We start from the raw sequence: 17,566 nt of genomic DNA, 5'->3' as shown, positions 1-17,566 counted from the left end.
ATGGCTGGGATGCAAAGATGAGCAACCTCAGAGAGGGAACCACATAAAAGCTGTATTACCTTTTTTAGGTTTTCTGGCTAGCACGGAAAGTCACATCAAAATCCAACACAGGGATCCCTGGGTGGCGCAGCGGTTTGGCGCCTGCCTTTGGCCCAGGGCACGATCCTGGAGACCCGGGATCAAATCCCACATCGGGCTCCCGGTGCCTGGAGCCTGCTTCTCCCTCTGCCTATGTCTCTGCCTCTCTCTCTCTCTCTCTCTGTGTGACTATCATAAATAAAAATTAAAAAAAAAAAAATCCAACACAATCTCTTCATTTAAAGTGAGTCCTTAAGGTGAGCCTTTATTCAAAGGGAGGGAAATTTGGTACCTCTTGATGGTTGGAATGGTAAAGGTATTTTTTTAATTTGATTTTTTAAAAAAGATTTATTGATCTATTTGAGAGAGAGCGTATGCGCACAAGTACAGGGAGGGGCAGAAGGAAAGGGAGAGAGAAACTCCAGCAGACTCCCTGCTGAGTGTGGAGCCCAATGCCCAGGGCTCAGTCTCACAACCCTGAGATCATGAGTGGAAATGAAGAGTTGGACACTTAAACTGAGCCACCCAGGCACCCCTGCAGGTATGTTTTAAGTTTACCACACATACTTGTCTTTTCTGTGGTGTTGTACATGTACTAATTAATCTTTCCCTTACAGATGGACTACCCTACTTCCTTTCTAGTGCTGTTGGTACAATCTGGGGTGGTGGCTGTGGAGGCTTACCTGAAGCCTAGCAATAGAGAAAGAAAAATGACATAAAAAAAGAAGAAGGTCCTAAATCACCAATGTGCCATTTTCCTTATGCCATTCTTCAGTCTCTTGCTGTTTGTTGGCTTATCAAGTTGAAACTCCTATGCCTGGCTTTTAAGAGCCTTTATCCTGGCTGTCCTTTTTAAGGCAATATACTTTTTGTTTTTGTATTTGTTTTTAACTAATAGTCATGTGTATCTGTTACTAAGCTCTTTTCTTTCATCTCCAAACCGACCCATTTTATAGCAAGCTCAGTGATACTGGGGCAAGATTCTGCAAGCACATTTCATCTTTGCCAGCTGCCCCCTGTTAGGGGGCGCTGGAGGGAGACTGGAAGATTGAATAACAACGAAGAGATTACTCCTTCCTGTTTGTTTATGGAACTTTCTGGAAGCTTCCTGTCAACTTGCAGGTTTTCTAAGAGGGTCCACAAACACTTCATTACCTCAGCAGAAGCAGTTCTTTTCTACAGCAGCTCAAACAGTTTGCAGCTTTACCAACACTTGGAGAGCCAGTTTCAGTGACAAACACCCCCCCACGCCCCCCAGAGGCATCAGTGCCAGCTGGATACTTCTCTTCCTCAGGTATGAGTTTCAGCTCCATACTGTAATTTTTTAAGCTTAATAATTCCACCTCTTCATTTTGTTCCCTCATTTCTAGGAGTGAGTGGAAAATTTAAGTAAAAAATTTTTAAATTCTATATGTACAGACAGCTGGTGTTTTCTGTTGCCCAACTCAGACCTAATTGAGTAGTCGAGACAAATCCTTAAAGATGTGATTTGTAGGTTAGTTTGGGTTTCAATGCAGGTCTGAAAGGTGTGAAAGGGTGTGGTGGTAATGCATGGTATGGTGGCATGATAAATCAGATTATCCCCCCTGGTTGAGGGCTCAAGTGGCTTAGGCAGTAGTGATTGTGTGGACTGTGGTATGGGGTAGATACTTCTGAGTGCCTTACAGAAGGAAATTACAAGCTTAGGTCTTTAAACGTGTTCAGCTCAGGTCGTGGTCAGAGAACCAGTGAGCTTTCCTAACAGCCCTAAAAGAATCTCCTATCTCATAGTCAGAGGGCTGAGATAACTGAATATTAAACATTTAATTGTATGGTTACAGAATTGCAACATTAGTTGAATTCCCAGCATTTTGAAGTCTCATATGAAAGGGCATTTTTTTTTAATTTTTTTTTTTTTTTTAAGATTTTATTTATTTGAGAGAGCACATGAACTGTGGGGAGGGGCAGAGGAAAAGGGAGAAGTAGGCCCCGTGCTCAGCCTCAGCTGGATGCAAGGCTCTATCCCAGGATCCTAAGATCATGGACTGAGCTGAAGGCAGATGGATAACTGACTGAGCTCCTCCAGGCACCCCGAAAGGACATAGAGAAAGAAGCTGGGAGTGAGATATCTGTTTGGACTCATGACACATTTCCTAATTCAATTTCCTAGTCACCCTGAGCCTCCCTTACCTGTGAGAAGCAGTTTGCTCCCCTGTACCTGAGGAAACTGGGTTTTCCTTGCTTGAAAACACTGTAATGTCACCTGGGGCAGCTTCCATTCTCTAGACTCAGCCAGCTGCATGCTGTCTGACCCACTTGTTACCAGTAGACCCATCACTAGGATCTCTGCATACTCTGACAGAGAAAGCACAAACTCTGAAGAAGAAATAGCTTATATACCAAAAGAACTACAAGCCTTTGCTGATATAGGGAGAAGCCGAGGGAATATGTGTGGAAGCGTATTTAAGAATGTGAGATGAAGGACAGACTATTGGGCCAAATTGACTGCTTTGGGCACACTTATATATTCAGGATCCGATGTTTTCATAGCAAGACATGGCTCCATAGTTGGTTAGCTTAACCAAACTCATTGGTGGCCTACTTGTAATGAAGCTTCCCTGGCATTGTGTGGAGGGAATCCAAAGGCGTAGGGAGATAAGAGTTGGATTAGACATGTCTTATGTTACATGCGTATCACCCCCTCACCTCCAGTTACATCCCCTGAGAAGGCCAGATGAAAACAACAAACATTTAATTTAATATTTTATAATTTCTGACGGTCGTGATTGGCTTAGCAGGAGAGTTGTGGCTCCGGGTTTTTGTGGCAATCAAGATACTGGCTCTGAGAATGTATTCTCTATAGGTTTGCCTGGGACTGAAGGATTTGTTTCAAAAACAGCTCACTAATATGCTCTTGGCAGGAGGCCTCAGTTTGTCGCCACATGAGCCTCTCCATAGCAGTTTGAGTGTCTTCACATCATGGCAGCTGGCTTCCTCTAGGGCAAGTGACCTAAGGAGAGAAAGAGCAAGGCAGAAAAACCATAATGTCGTGGCCTAGCCTTGGAAGTGAAGTTATATTCTGTTGATCACATAAACCAACCATGACACGTGTTGGAGGAGATTGCAGGGGGCAGGAATATCAGGCAGGAACCACCAGGAACTATGTTGAAAACTGGCTATCACAGCAGCTTTGCCTTCTACCAACCATCTTGGCCACCTTCCTTCTCTATAGATGCTTGTTATGCTTTTGGGGGCTAGGCTCAGGGAGCCAGATCAAGGTTGGCTTAGTGGAGATTTGGTTTCTGAATCTTGAGAAAATGTTGAAGTGATGGGCTAAGAACTGTGTAAAGAACTTCAGTCAGAGAAATTAATACTGTACGTGTTCTCCCAGCATTGAAGATTATAGTAGGACCATGGATCTGTTTGGAGACATAGATGACATTTCTTCAGAGAGTGATGGGGACAATGAGCAACCTATTCCAAGGCAGGCTGTTGTAAGTACAATCACTAACCTCAACAGGTTCCATTATTCAAGGTTAAAAAGAAAGTTTCAAAGGCTGAAGGGTCTGCCTCCTATGAAAAGAGGACATTGATAATTGAGTAGAATTGAGTAGTGGTCTGAAACACTTGGTGAATCAGGGTGACTTTCTCAGCTCTGTTGGGAATTGTGGGCATTTGAGGGCACAGAAAAACTGATCAAAATGAGGATGATGCCAAACTTTTGGGGCTAAACTGTGAGGACTCATTATTTGAAAACCTTTAAGTTTTTCTTAATACAAACTTGTGCCAGAAAGCATGTGCTATTTGACTTTCTGCTCTGATTTTAATAGTACTGAGAGGTTACACAGTTCCACAGTTCTTTCATTTAATGTCTTATGCAAACTAGATAGGTCAACAAAATAGATATTTTTTCTGGTAATGAGGGCTAACAGATCTTGTTTCTGTGGTGGTATTTCTGGGGGAGAGGATGAAATTTTAGGGAGAGGCCTGAAGGGGTTATGGACTGCTTTGTCCCTAAAATGGCGTCTGAATTTACTTCTGGTTATACCTACATCTCCTAGTACCAGAGAAGAGCTGGAGCATTTTTAATTTCACTTCAAACCCTCACATTCTGATTCCTCTCTTAGGATGAACATGGATTGCCTCAGGACCAACAGGAGGAAGAGCAGATTTCTGAAACCAGAATAGAAGTAGAAATCCCCAGTATCAACTCTGATTTAGGAAATGAATTGTACTTTGTTAAACTACCTAAATTTCTCAGCATAGAACCCAAGTAAGAGGGCTGATTAAAGTTTTATTTTCAAGATCTTAAATAAAAACATGTGGAATATAAATGTTTTTTCTTATCATGAGTTGGCTAATTATAAAGAAGGGGGATTCCTCATATACCTCTGGAAAAGTAAATTTAGGATGCGCTGTGGTAGAAAAATGATGAGTTACTAATGTGAGAATTTTAAAGTGAATGATTCTTCCAGCATTTTGGCACTTATAAATAAACAGACTTGACAGCTGGTAAAGGTGTTTTTCATTATAAAGCTGAAAAATCAGAAAATGAGATTGACAAAGTTTGCTAGAGAAATCATAAATATTCAGTGCAAAAGCCACTGTAACTAGAAAAGACGATTTTGGACAACAAAATAGTATTGATGAGTATTTCTCATGAAGGTTCATGAGTTTAAACAGGATACCTTTTCTTTAAAAAAATAGAAAGGTAGACTATGTCTTATTTTAGAAGACATTTCTTCAAACAAGACTTAAAATTATTAGTCACAGTTGGATTTTATTTCAGATGTTTTAAAATCAAATTTCAAGAAAGTATGCAAACTGGCATACATGAAGCTCTTTGCCTCCTGTGATTTTTAATATATTGGTACATGTTGTAAAGATGATTATTTTATGGCATTAATAATATTCATTACTAAATATGGCTAATATGTGATTAAAAAACGATTTTTAGACCTTTTGATCCTCAGAATTATGAAGATGAATTTGAAGGTGAGAAAGTGCTTGATGAGGAAGATAGAACCAGGTTGAAATTAAAGGTACTATTCTATACTTCCTTTTTTTTTTTTTTTTTGAGGTTTTTCATTAAAACAGAGATAATGATTTGAGACTTGAGATTATGAAATGTTCTTTTATGTTTACTCTTCAGTCAACAAATAACTGTTTGGAACAAGGACTGAAATGTCTTTTCAGAATCTTTTTAGGGGAGAAGTTACATACTCTTTTTAATCCCTGCAGTTGTCACTCTTCTAACCTTTTTCTCACAGTTGTAATTTTTCAATTAAAGTAACAATAAAAATTCTTGAAAGTTGTTAGCTACTTCCTTTAGGATAAATATAGTTAGGTATATGGAACTGCCTCTACTTTTATAGTGGGTAGCTTCTCACAACTTCCGACAGTAGAAATCTCGCAGACTCTTTATGGAATTCAGATTATGCACAAGGAGATGCCTTTTCTTCAGGCGATTCCTCTCAGGAAGGCCTGGGATGGCAGGACACTCCAGTGCTGTCACAGGGATGTTGTCTTGTTGCTTGGGGTTGCGTATGAGCTTCTGTCACAGGCAGAACCAATTTTTTTTTTTTTTAAGATTTTATTTATTTATTCATGAGAGACATAGGCAGAGGGAGAAGCAGGCTCCATGCAGGGAGCCCAATGTGGGACTCGATCCCGGGACCCCAGGATCACGCCCTAAGCCGAAGGCAGATGTTCAACCGCTGATCCACCCAGGCATCCCAGGCAGAACCAATTTTTCTGCTACCTTTGTGATTTGGAGTTCCTACTACATGGGTAGGACAAATTTGAGCTAAAAACAGGGCAAAGTGTAAGTGTTAGGTTTTAATTTGTTAATTTTTTAATTGTACATTCTTTTATTATTTTATTTTTAATTTAATGCCCAGAGCTTCCCTGTCTTACTAGGCCAGGCTTACTAGTCCCTCTTTCATTGGGCTCATAGCCCTTCATAGACTTGCAATAGGCAGACTTCCATTTTAACTGCCTACCTCACGTGGACCCAAAGTCTCATCTTCTCTCTTTTGAAGCTCTTACTGGGATCCCTGGGTGACGCAGCGGTTTGGCGCCTGCCTTTGGCCCAGGGCGCGATCCTGGAGACCCGGGATCGAATCCCACGTTGGGCTCCCGGTGCATGGAGCCTGCTTCTCCTTCTGCCTGTGTCTCTGCCTCTCTCTCTCTCTCTCTCTCTCTCTCTCTCTCTCTCTCTGCGACTATCATAAATAAATTAAAAAAAAAAAAAAAAAGAAGCTCTTACTGTGTGTGATAATACTTCCATCTTGCATTGTACTCAGCTTCTGCTTCCACTGCTGTGAACTAGAGCTTAGGAAAGATTTAAACAAAATGGTTAGTTTACTCAGTATTTCTAGATATTTGTGGCAGGAGTGTTTCAGTGTTGCCTGATGGGCTATTTATTTTGTGAGCTTCCTTTGTCACTACCTATGAATTCTTGGCACATGATTATAAGTCACTTGAGGAAAAAAGAACATGCAGTTTAGTTACATTGGTTTTCTAATGCCCTTGTGTTTTGAACCAGGTGGAAAATACGATAAGATGGAGGAAACGCTGGGATGAGGACGGAAATGAAATTAAGGAAAGCAATGCTCGGGTGGTCAAGTGGTCAGATGAGAGGTGAGCCCATAATACCCGAAGAGCACTGAAAGACCCAGAGTTCTCTGTGCAGGACCTTACTTTGGGGCCATCTTTCCATTAAAGAATTAACAAAATCTAGGCCTCTGGGAGGAGGACACTTTAGGAGTAGGCTCAAGATGTGATCAGATTCATGGTAGTTGCCTTACTGGGGTGAAAGCGTAATGCTAGCTCACATGCGTGAGGTGCCATTGCACAGTATAAATTGGTATTTTGGGGAGAAATGTTTCTGTTTTAGTAACGACATGGTAGAGATTGGGAAAATGACAAAAACAATTTCAGGTTAAAGAAGGATGCATTTTACCACCTTTTGCTTTAAAGGGAGTAAGTTATTGATAGCATCTCTGTTTTTCTCATGAATTGAGTATACAGTCCCATAGCATTTTAAGTAAAGCCAGGAGGGGAACATGGAGATGGTAGGATTTGTTCAGTGCCCCGCCCCCCAGTCCTGAACGGTTTCTTCTTTGCAGCCTTTCCCTGCATCTAGGCAATGAAGTGTTTGATGTCTACAAAGCCCCAATGCAGGGCAATCACAATCACCTGTTCGTTCGAGAAGACACTGGTCTACAGGGACGAGCCGTCTTTAAGTCCAAACTCACCTTTAGGTAACCGTTCCTGCTGACATTTTGTTCCTGGTAGGTAGAGAGCAGTGGGGCTGAGAGCTGTGCAGAGAGCCTGACTTGGCCCTGACTGACATGATTTCAGGGTGCTCACCAGGGACGTGGTCTGTTTCCCACACTCTTTTTTCACCTTTACTACGAATTGCTGTTTCTCAGGGAGCCAGTTAATGTCAAAACTGGCAGGCGACCACTGTGTAAACCAGACCAGTGAATGAATTCACATTGGTTGGTGCACCTGGCAGGAGGCCTAGAAGACTGGTCTGTGCTGCTCAGCCGGTCTGTGTCCTTTCCCTTCAGCTGGGAGGCCAGCCGATCATGAGCATGTTGTCGGGGTGAGCACAGAGTAGAGGAAAGGGCTAAATGGTGTGAGGGGCTGCAGTTTGACCCCAGGCAGGCAGGTGCTCCCTGTCTGTGCTGCAGCCTCTTCACTGGACACTACTCCCTGCGCTCCTTAGCATACCTTCCCTCTAAGGACACAGAGCTGTTGTCCTTCGTGTGGCTCTCCTTGAAGTGGGGCACTTAACAGACTACCTGTACACAAGGTCTCTTTTTGAGATCACGAAAATGTTTTAAAAGCAAATTGTAGGTCCTCCTAGGTAGCTCTGTTAAAGGTTTGCCTTTGGCTCAGGTCATGATCCCAGGGTCGTGGGATGGAGCCCTGTGTCGGGCTCTGCTTAGTGGGGAGTCTGCTTCTCCTTCTCCCTCTGCCCCTCTCACCCACCCCCAACTTGTGTTCTGTCTCTCTCTCTCTCTCTCTCTCTCTCAAATAATATCTTTATAAATAAAATCAGATTATAATAATGGTCACACAACTTTGTAATTTAAAAAATCATTTAATTGTGTATTAAAATGAGTGAATTTGATGGTATGTAAATTATGCTCAATATAATGTTACTCCATTTTAAAGACTAATGGACAGTTTTGAGGGTGTGCCTCACTTCTGTTTAAGCTGAAGAAGAGTCTCAATCTCACAACCTTTTTTTTTTCTTTTATTTTTGTAGAGAGAGAAGGTAAGTTGGGGAGAGGGAGAGAGCACCTTAAGCAGGCTCCACTCTCAGCACAGAGCCTGACAGGGGGCTCAATCTCACGACCCTGAGATCATGACCTGAGCCGAAATCCAAAAGTCGATGCTTAACCTACTGAGCCATCCAGACGCCCTTCACTCTCACTAAATTTTAGTTTCCTTATCTACAAAATGGCGATAATATCTACTTCACAGGGATATTTTGTCAGTTAAGTCAAATAATACATAAGATGTCATGCAGTGCAGAGACCTGGCATAATAAATGCTGTTCAAGTCCAGCCTCTTAATGAGCTTTCTCAAATGCTGCTATAAAAGACAAACGATTCTACAGCCTGCTTTTTTCCATTGTGGCCTATTTTCCACATTCCTTAAGTCCCATCTCTCTACAGCTTCAGAGACCCCCTCCTGAGGATCACCCTTTCTTCTTTCTGATGTACTAAAACCTACCTTCCTTTAGTCAGGAATGTACGTTTTCCGCACCAGTGATTCCTGTTCTTGGTACTGTCCTGGGCTGTCCTGAGGCCTCCTTGCTTTGACCCTCCTTCTAATCGTATTCAGATGGAGAGACTCTTCTTTACTTCTTGAATTGCGACTTCTGGCCTCTGCAGCACCCTCATGGAACTGAGATTTCATATCCTTTTTCTGTCTCTGATTGTTGTCGGGGGTTTCTTTGGACAAGTCCTTGACCCTGCCACCTGTTCTCTTCCTTCCTCCACTTGCACTTCACCCCATCAGCATCTCCTGGGAAATGGGACGGAGGTTGGAACCAGAGAATGAGGAAGCCTCAGAGCCCCAGGACCTGTGCCCCGCTTCCCTCATCTGCTGCAGGGGAAGTGGTCACTGTCCACAGCTGTTTGTGCCGTTGAGATAATCGCCTCTAAATGTTCTTAGTCTACAGTGACACATTCTTGTCCATGTTCCAGCAGACCTCATTCTATAGACTGTGCCACACAGAGAAAGATGACCCTGCCACTTGGTAATAGATGCTCAAAGACACAGAGGATTAGAATCTTACCAATTGCTGGTTGTGATCCTGAGTGCCAGCGCACAGAAATGATTAAGGTACATTGGCTATGTTTTATCCTGGGATTTTTTTGGGGGGTATTAAAAGCTGTACTTTCAAAAAAAAAAAAAAAAAGCTGTACTTTCCAGAATATTAATTCACAATTAATGCCTAACCATTTTATTTCTTACAGTTATCAGGGAGCCAACCTAAACCAAGTGTGTAGTTAACCATAGTCATGTCAATGGCCACTGGTAGGATAGAGCAAACCAGCCACTCATGGGCTCACTCTCCAGTTGATGAGATTTCAGGGGAAACCTGATAATTTAGAAAATACCAACTTTGACAGATACCATAAAACTTTGTTAGCCAGACAGGAAATGCTAGGAAGGTCAAAAAGACATTCCTGACCCAACACTGGCTCTGCTTGTGAACAGCAGTGTGTGGATTGCCAGGCAGAGGAAGGGTATGAATGTTCTGCTTTGGGCTCAGGGACCCTCCCCTATGCCAGCATCTCCCCATCTTGTCATCCAGAGCTCTGGGGAAGGTCTCCGGAGTGAGATGCCCAGACAGGAACATCTAGGCACCAGTGTTGTTTGGTGGCGCCTGATCAAGCCGGAGGTCTGTCTCAGGGGTTGGCAGACACAGCCTCCGAAACACACTGGGCATGGATGAGGTTCCTCAGGCTGGTTGCTGCTCTCTGGGCTCTGAGTGGCTGGTGGCCCAGAGTGGCTGGTGGCGCAGGGGATTCTGCGGCTCCCAAGGCCACGTCTGTGCCAGTCCTGATTGGGCGGTTGGCGCGAGGGAGGAGCCTCCTGCCTCCTCACCCTGTTGCCTTCACGCCTTAGAATTAAACTCTACAAAGTGATCTCTGTGTTGGTAGCAGGTGTGGAATGGAGAGAGCCGTACTCTGAAGACAAGAAATATAGTAAATGTAGGTTCAAATGGGCACAATGGTAGTTGTTTTTCAGTTAAAAAGTTGGCTTGCTTCTTTATAGAAAGAAGAACGTTTGAGGGCTTCTACTCACCAGACAATCCATCTGTGGGAGAAGCAGAGCCAGCAGCGGCTGAGTGTCCCCTACCAGGACCCCAACAGCATCCATGAGGAGGAGGATGGTGCCAAAGCCATTAAAAACCATTACCAACGGGAGCTCCAAGGTGAGTTGGGCATGGAGATCCGATTTCATCACCTGAGGACCACAGAGGTTGATGATGGGCATTTACTCCCCGTCCTGCTGTGATTTACTTAGAACAGTAGTACAAAGGCCTTTTATTTTTAGTTAGGGCTACTTTCCCACAGAAGAGCTTAGCTGGGAAAATAAGGCACCTCCAAAGTAAAGTCAATTAAATAATTTATGTCCTTACAGAGGAAAATGTGTGATGAGCAGTTTGCCTGCTTGTGTATTGAGCCGGTATTTAAACTTTGTAATTTTTAATGTGTGCATAAACCCTTTTAGGTGTTTAAAAGCCTTGCCTCTCTCTCAGAACAAAATCTCTCAAATCAAAGTCATTTTAGCATGTCTGAAAGTTATATACATCTCATCAAAACCTTAAAGATGTTGTCGGCTCCTCAAGGGAAAATGTATAGTGGGAAGCAACAACAGGGAAAAAAGCTCAGGAATACACAGGTCTTTGTCTATGAGGGAAAATCTCACGTCTGAAGTTCCTTTGCTTTCAGAGGAACGAGCCAAAATCTGTACTTCGGACAGTGATGAGGGATCAGAAGAAGAAATTACTGAGAGCAAGGAAACTGACCAGTGATGAGGTAAAACCAAATTTATTCGATGCTAGAGGTTTACCGTTTCCTCAGTCCACTCCTGGAATGAAGAGTAGCTCCCAGCCCAGGAGCACGGACAGATGTCTGTACACTTCACTGAAACTCAGGGAGATAAGTGCAGTGATTGGACCAGGAGTGGCCAGAGGAGAGTCTGATCCTTTGTTCAGGTGGGTGTTGGAAGGCTGCTCAGAGGAGACCTCAGAGCAAAGTCTTAGGTTGCAGGGCACTTGGGCCTGGAGGGCGTCCTGGGGGGGATGGAAAGGCCTGTGAGGAAACGTGTGGGGCCCTGAGGCACCACCACGCTCAGTAGTAATTCAGTGTGGTAGAGCAAGAAGCATCCTGGGAACTGGGTGTCTTTATTGTTTGGGTATAATAGTAATTGAGGGTTATTCCGTTTTCACATTATTGAAATATTTTTCCTTTAATTATTTCCTTTTCCACTTATGTCATAAGTACAAATAACATTTTTTTAAAGGTTTTATTTATTCCTGAAAGACACAAAGAGAGAGGCAGAGGGAGAAGCAGGCTCCACACAGCCCAATGTGGGACTTGATCCTGGGACCCTGGGATCACACCCTGAGCCAAAGGCAGACGCTCAACCACTGAGCCACCCAGGCGTCCCTACAAATAAATTTTAAGTCTTAAATATATAGGGAATCACTTTATTTCCCATATGCCAGTTTAATTGATTCACTGTTTTCTTTCTGAATGTTTAACATGCTTCACTCTAGGTTTGGAGTCACAGATCAGAGTAAACATCACAGTAACAGAAATGTTAAGCATGTCAGTTAAGCACTGGTCACCTAAGGGAGACATTCACTTTTCATATAAAAATATATATTTAAAACTTCAGGGGCACCTGGTGGCTCAGTCTGTTGAGTGTCTGACGATTTTGGTTTGAGTTGTGAGATTGAGCTCCAAGTCGGGCTCCATGCAAGTGCAGTCTGCTTGAAATTCTCTCCCCACTGCCCTCTGCACCCCTACCCCTGCTCACTTGCTCTGTTTCTAAAATTAGTAAATAAAATCTTTAAAAAAAAAACTTTAAAAGTATAATGAAAACACATAAAATGCAAGCAGTCCTTTTTTAAAACCAACAGGCTTTATTTTTTTATTTTTATTTTATTTTTCCACAGGCTTTAAAATACTAAATTTTAGATAGAAAAAAACGAAATACTGAGGAAGCAGGGGAATGTATTTCAAGCAATATGATCAGAATGTCAGTCAGTATAGTGAGGAGGAATTGTCCCTCCTGGCCTGACAGCTGCCCAGGGGAAGCCCGGGTTCATGGGGCCTGACCAGCTAGACATCGTGTCTGAGGACCTGGGTTGTTGCTGCGGGGTGGCCTTCTAATGTGAAGGGCTGGCTCCTCCATCAGTTCAGACCACTTTATTTTAAGTTTTTTTTTTTTTTTTTTTAAGTTTTTAATTCCAGTTAATTAACAGTGTTATATTAGCTTCAGGTGTACAATATAGTGATTCAGCACTTCACCAAGTGCCCTCTTTATCCCCATCACCTGTTTCACCCATCCCCCAACCCCCCCTCCTGTCTGGTAACCATCTGTTCTCTATAGTTAAGAGTCTCTTTCTTGGGTTGTCTGTTTTTTCCTTTGTTCATTTTTTTGTTGTTGTTGTTTCTTAACTTTTACATGAGTGAAATCATAGGGTATTTGTCTTACTCTGACTTATTTCACTTAGCATTGTACTTTCTAGTTCCATGTCAAGATTTCATTCATTTTTAGAGCTAAGTAATATTCCATTGTATATATACTACATCTTTTTTATCCATTCATCTAGTGATGGACACTTGGGTTATTGTAAATAATGCTGCTATATGTAAACATCAGGGTGCGTGTATCCTCTTGAATTAGTGTTTTTATATTCTTTGGGTAAATACCCAGTAGTGCGATTGCTGGATGGTAGCTGGATGGTAGAGTAGTTCTATTTTTAATTTTTTGAGGCATCTTAAAACTGTTTTCTGCTCTGGCTACACCAGTTGGCATTCCCACCAACAGTGCAAGAGGGTTCGTTTTTCTCCGCAACCTCACCAACACTTGTTTCTTCAGTTTTTGATTTTGATGATGAATGATGATGAGCATGTTTTCATGTGTCTGTTGGCCATTTGGATGTCTTCTGCCCATTTTTCAATTGGATTATTTGGTTTTTAGGTGCTGAGTTGTATGAGGTCTTTATATACATCAGATATGTCATTTGCAAATCTCTTTTCCCATTCAGTATGTTGCCTTTTAGTTTTGTTGTTTCCTTTGCTGTACAAAAACTTTTTATTTTGATGAAGTCCCAATAGTTTATTTTTGCTTTTGTTTCCCTTGCCTCAGGGGACCTATCTCAAAAAAAAAAGTTGCTGTGGCCGATGTTAGAGAAGTTATTGCCTGTGCTCTCTTCTAGGATTTTTATGGTTTCAGGTCTCATATTCGGGTCTTTAATCCATTTTGAATTAACACACACACACACACACACACACACATACATATATATATGGTTGTTTAGTTTTCCCTACACCATTTGCTGAATATGCACCATTGCATATTGTTTCCTACTTTGTTGAAGACTAATTGGCCATATAATCATGGGTTTATTTCTGGGTTTTCTATTTTGTTCTGTTGATCTATGTGACTATTTTTGTGCTACTACTATACTGTTTTAATCACTACAACTCTGAGATAAAACTTGAAGTCCAGAATTTTAAGATTTTATGTATTTATTCATGAGAGACACAGAGAGGCAGAGACACAGGCAGAGAGTGAAGTAGGCTCCTCACAGCGAGCCCAATGTGGAACTCGATCCCAGGACCCCAGGATCACGACCTGAGACAAAGATAGACACTCAACAACTGAGCCAGCCAGGTGCCCCTTTGCTTTTCTTTTTCAAGATTGGTTTGGCTATTCAGGGTCTTTTGTGATTCCATACAAATTTTAGGTTTATTCTATTTCTGTGAAAAATGCTGTTGGTATTTTGATAAGGATTGCATTAAAGGTATAGAATGCTTTGGGTAGTATACACATTTTAGCAATATATGTTCTTCCAACCCATGAGCATGGAATGGCTTTCCCTTTATGTCTTCTTCACTTTCTTTCATCAGTATTTTATAGTTCCAGAGTTCAGAATTTTCACCTCTTTGGCTAGGTTTATTCCTAGTTATCTTATTTTGGGTACAACTGTAAATGGGATTGTTGTCTTAATTTCGCTTTCTGCTGCTTCATTATGGTGTATAGAAATGCAACAGATTTCTCTATATCAATTTCGGATCCTGCAATTTTACTGAATTTGTGTATCAGTTCTAGCAGTTTTTTGGTGGAGTCCTGGGTTTTCTAAATACAGTATCATGTCGTCTGTAAATAGTGAATGCCTTTTATTTTTGTGTTATCTGATTGCTGTCCTTAGGACTTCCAGTACTATGTTGAGTAAAAGTGGTGAGAATAGACATCCTTGTCTTATTCCTGACCTTCGGGGAACAGCTGAGTGTTTTTTTGCCACTGAGGATGATGTTAGCTGTGAGTTTTTCATAGGTTGCCTTTATTACACTGAGGTACATTCTCCCTAAACTTATTTGTTGGTTTTTATTATGAGTGGATGTTGTACTTTTATCAAATGCTTTTTCTGCACCTACTGAAACGATCATACGGGTTTTTAAAAAGATATTTATTTGTTAGAGACAGAGAGAACCAGAGAGCACAGCAGAGGGAGAAGCAGACTTCTGCTAAGCAGGGAGCTCAATCTGGAGCTCAGTCCTAGTACCCTGAGATCATGACCAAGGCAGACACTTAACTGAGCCACCCAGGTGCTCCATGATCATATGGTTCTTATCCTTTCTCTTATTAATATGATGTGTCATGTTGATTGACTTGCAAATATTGAACCACCCTTGCAACCCAGGAATAAATTCCACTTGATCAGTTGATTTTTTTTTTTTTTTTTTTTTTACATATTGTTGGATTTGCTTTGCTACTGTTTTGTTGAGGATAGCTCAAAACTACTATAGACAAAGTTTCTAGAAATGTTTGAAACTGAATATTACCTCTTATCTCTTGTATCTGTTCAGGAGTTGAGGCTTCCAGAAAGAGAAAAGCAGGAGGTGAAGAGGAAGAAAATGACTGAAGTATGAAATGTGCGCTCGTTGTATACATTGTATTAATCCTTGAAGAACACAGGTTTGAACTGCTTGGGTCCACTTACAGCTATTTTTTAAAAAATAAATATGGTACAGTACTTTAAATGTATTTTCTCTTCCTTATGGTTTTCTTAAGCTTACTTTATTATAAGAATATATAATACATTTAACAACCAAAATATGTATGAATCAACTGTTTATGTTATCTGTAAGGCTTCTGGTCAGTAGTTGGCTAAAGTTTCCTTGGATTTTCAACTGTGTGGGGAGTGGGGGGTACTCCTAACCCCAACATTATTCAAGAGTCAACTGTATATTATTAAGTGTCTTTTAAAGCAATGATGACACGACTTGTTTTGACTGAAATGATGAATTGAGTCGTTTTTGCATAATCCTACTTGTGAATAAAGAATATTCAGAAGCAAGACTATGACTTTAGAAAGCCCATTTTTCCCCCAAAAGAAGCTTATTTTGGTAACTGTTTGCTCTGGGTCTTAGGTTTTTGTGCATTTTGGTTGCTCTACTCACCTCATTCTCCTGGCTGGGCCCAGGCATCGCCTCTTCTGGGATGTCCTCCTGTCCTGCCTAGCTGGGTTTGGAATCCTTCTGTGTTTTGTCATTTATTTCCATGGGCGTGGCACTAACCTACCTTCGGCCACATTGCTCTGTAGTCCTGTCAGCGCAGGTAGAGCATGGAAGGGCTTAAGGACACTGAGTGCTTTGCCAAGTGCTGCACTGGCCCTACCAGTTCTAATCCTCAGAACAACTTGAAAGGCAGGTATCGTTAGTTTCCATTTTACAGACTTGGAAGCTGAGGTTTAAAGAACTTTGACTATCTGGGGGCATCTGGGTATCTCTGTCGATTAAATGTCTGCCTTTGGCTCAGGTCATGATCTCAGGGTAGTGGGGTCGAGCCTTGTGTTGGGCTCCAAGCTCAGTGAAGAGTGCTTGCGACTCTCTTCTACCCCTCCCTCCCGCTCACATGCTCACTCTCTAAAATAAACTCTTGGGTGCCTGGGTGGCTCAGTTGTTAAGTGTCTGCCTTCAGTTCGGGTCATGATCTCAGGGTCCTAAGATCAAGTCCCACATTGGGCTCCCTGCTCAGCAGGGAGTCTGCTTCTCCCTCTCACTCTCCCTCTGTGCACTCCCTCCCTCTCTTGCTTTCAAATAATAAATAAATAAATAAATAAATAAATAAATAAATAAATAATCTTTACCAAAATATTAAAAAAAAAAAGACCTCTGTCCAAAGCTTTTTCTTCCCAAATAAAAAAAAAAAGGCATTTTAGAGAGAAGGGTCATGATCTTTTATATGGAGCAATCACAGTGTTAAGTAGATCCTTATGGAGAAAGACCCAAAATACCTGAGATGAATGTCATCATCAAATTTAGAGGAAAGGGTAATGGGCAAGAAAATACTAGATTTGACTCCTAGCTTTGTGACTGGTGCACTAGCTGGAACACATAGCAGGTACCTAGTATTTATTGAACCAACAAGCCAACGGTATTATCTTGGGTAAGTTATATGACTTTTCTGAAGGTTTCCTCAACTCACTGGGGTTGGGATTTGATTGACCATGTAAATCCCTCATGATTCAATATTTACTTTTTTTTTAAATGATTTTTAAAAAATTTTTTATTTATTTATGATAGTCACAGAGAGAGAGAGAGAGAGAGAGAGGCAGAGACATAGGCAGAGGGAGAAGCAGGCTCCATGCACTGAGAGCCCAATGTGGGATTCGATCCCAGGTCTCCAGGATCGCGCCCTGGGCCAAAGGCAGGCGCCAAACCGCTGCGCCACCCAGGGATCCCTACATTTCTTGATCTCTGAAAATTGATACTAATTAGATATATCTTTCTTTTAAAATGTCTTATTGTTAAATAGATATGGTCAAAGAAAAAAAAGGCCCATCATCTCACCATGCAGGAAATTCCAGAATTGTATTTCCCTTCCTTTTATAACTTTAAAAGCATAATTTCATGGTTGTATAGTAAACATCCATAATTAGCACTACCTCCTGAAAGGCTAGACTCCTTCAGAACGCCAAGAGGTACCAGCACCATTTCTTTGTAAGGTCAGCTGTTTTTCACAGGGGTTGGCCTTGAGGCTCTGCTAGACCTGCAAACAGGCCTGAGGCTGGGATCTCTAGGCCCTCAGGCCTGGCAGACATGAAGGAAAGCTTCACAAAGGACAAAAGATGTTTGATGACTTGACCCACATATGGTTGGCCATGCTCATCATTTGGTCCCTAAAAGAGCAGGGGCCACCGTGCTGGGCATGAGGACACTGTGTCCCCAGGGCC

General features: G+C 41.9%; 1 protein-coding gene across 1 annotated transcript; it reads left to right on the top strand.

The window, feature by feature from the left end:
- The first annotated feature begins 282 nt into the window (after window positions 1-282).
- Window positions 283-15,690, top strand: LOC112675923 (RNA polymerase-associated protein LEO1-like). The gene is made up of 10 exons (XM_025472779.3): window positions 283-1,372; window positions 3,449-3,551; window positions 4,185-4,330; window positions 5,015-5,099; window positions 6,605-6,699; window positions 7,188-7,322; window positions 9,288-9,423; window positions 10,363-10,522; window positions 11,043-11,129; window positions 15,198-15,690. Exons 2-9 carry the CDS (start codon window positions 3,471-3,473, stop codon window positions 11,123-11,125), a joined length of 921 nt encoding a protein of 306 aa, XP_025328564.1. The 5' UTR covers window positions 283-1,372; window positions 3,449-3,470; the 3' UTR covers window positions 11,126-11,129; window positions 15,198-15,690.
- The last annotated feature ends 1,876 nt before the right edge of the window (window positions 15,691-17,566 follow it).

The sequence above is a fragment of the Canis lupus genome, chromosome 30 (genome assembly GCF_003254725.2).
Source record: "Canis lupus dingo isolate Sandy chromosome 30, ASM325472v2, whole genome shotgun sequence".
Taxonomy (NCBI): domain Eukaryota; kingdom Metazoa; phylum Chordata; class Mammalia; order Carnivora; family Canidae; genus Canis; species Canis lupus.
The sequence above is the reverse complement of the archived record's forward strand: the minus strand, read 5'-3'. Positions and strand labels throughout refer to the sequence as shown.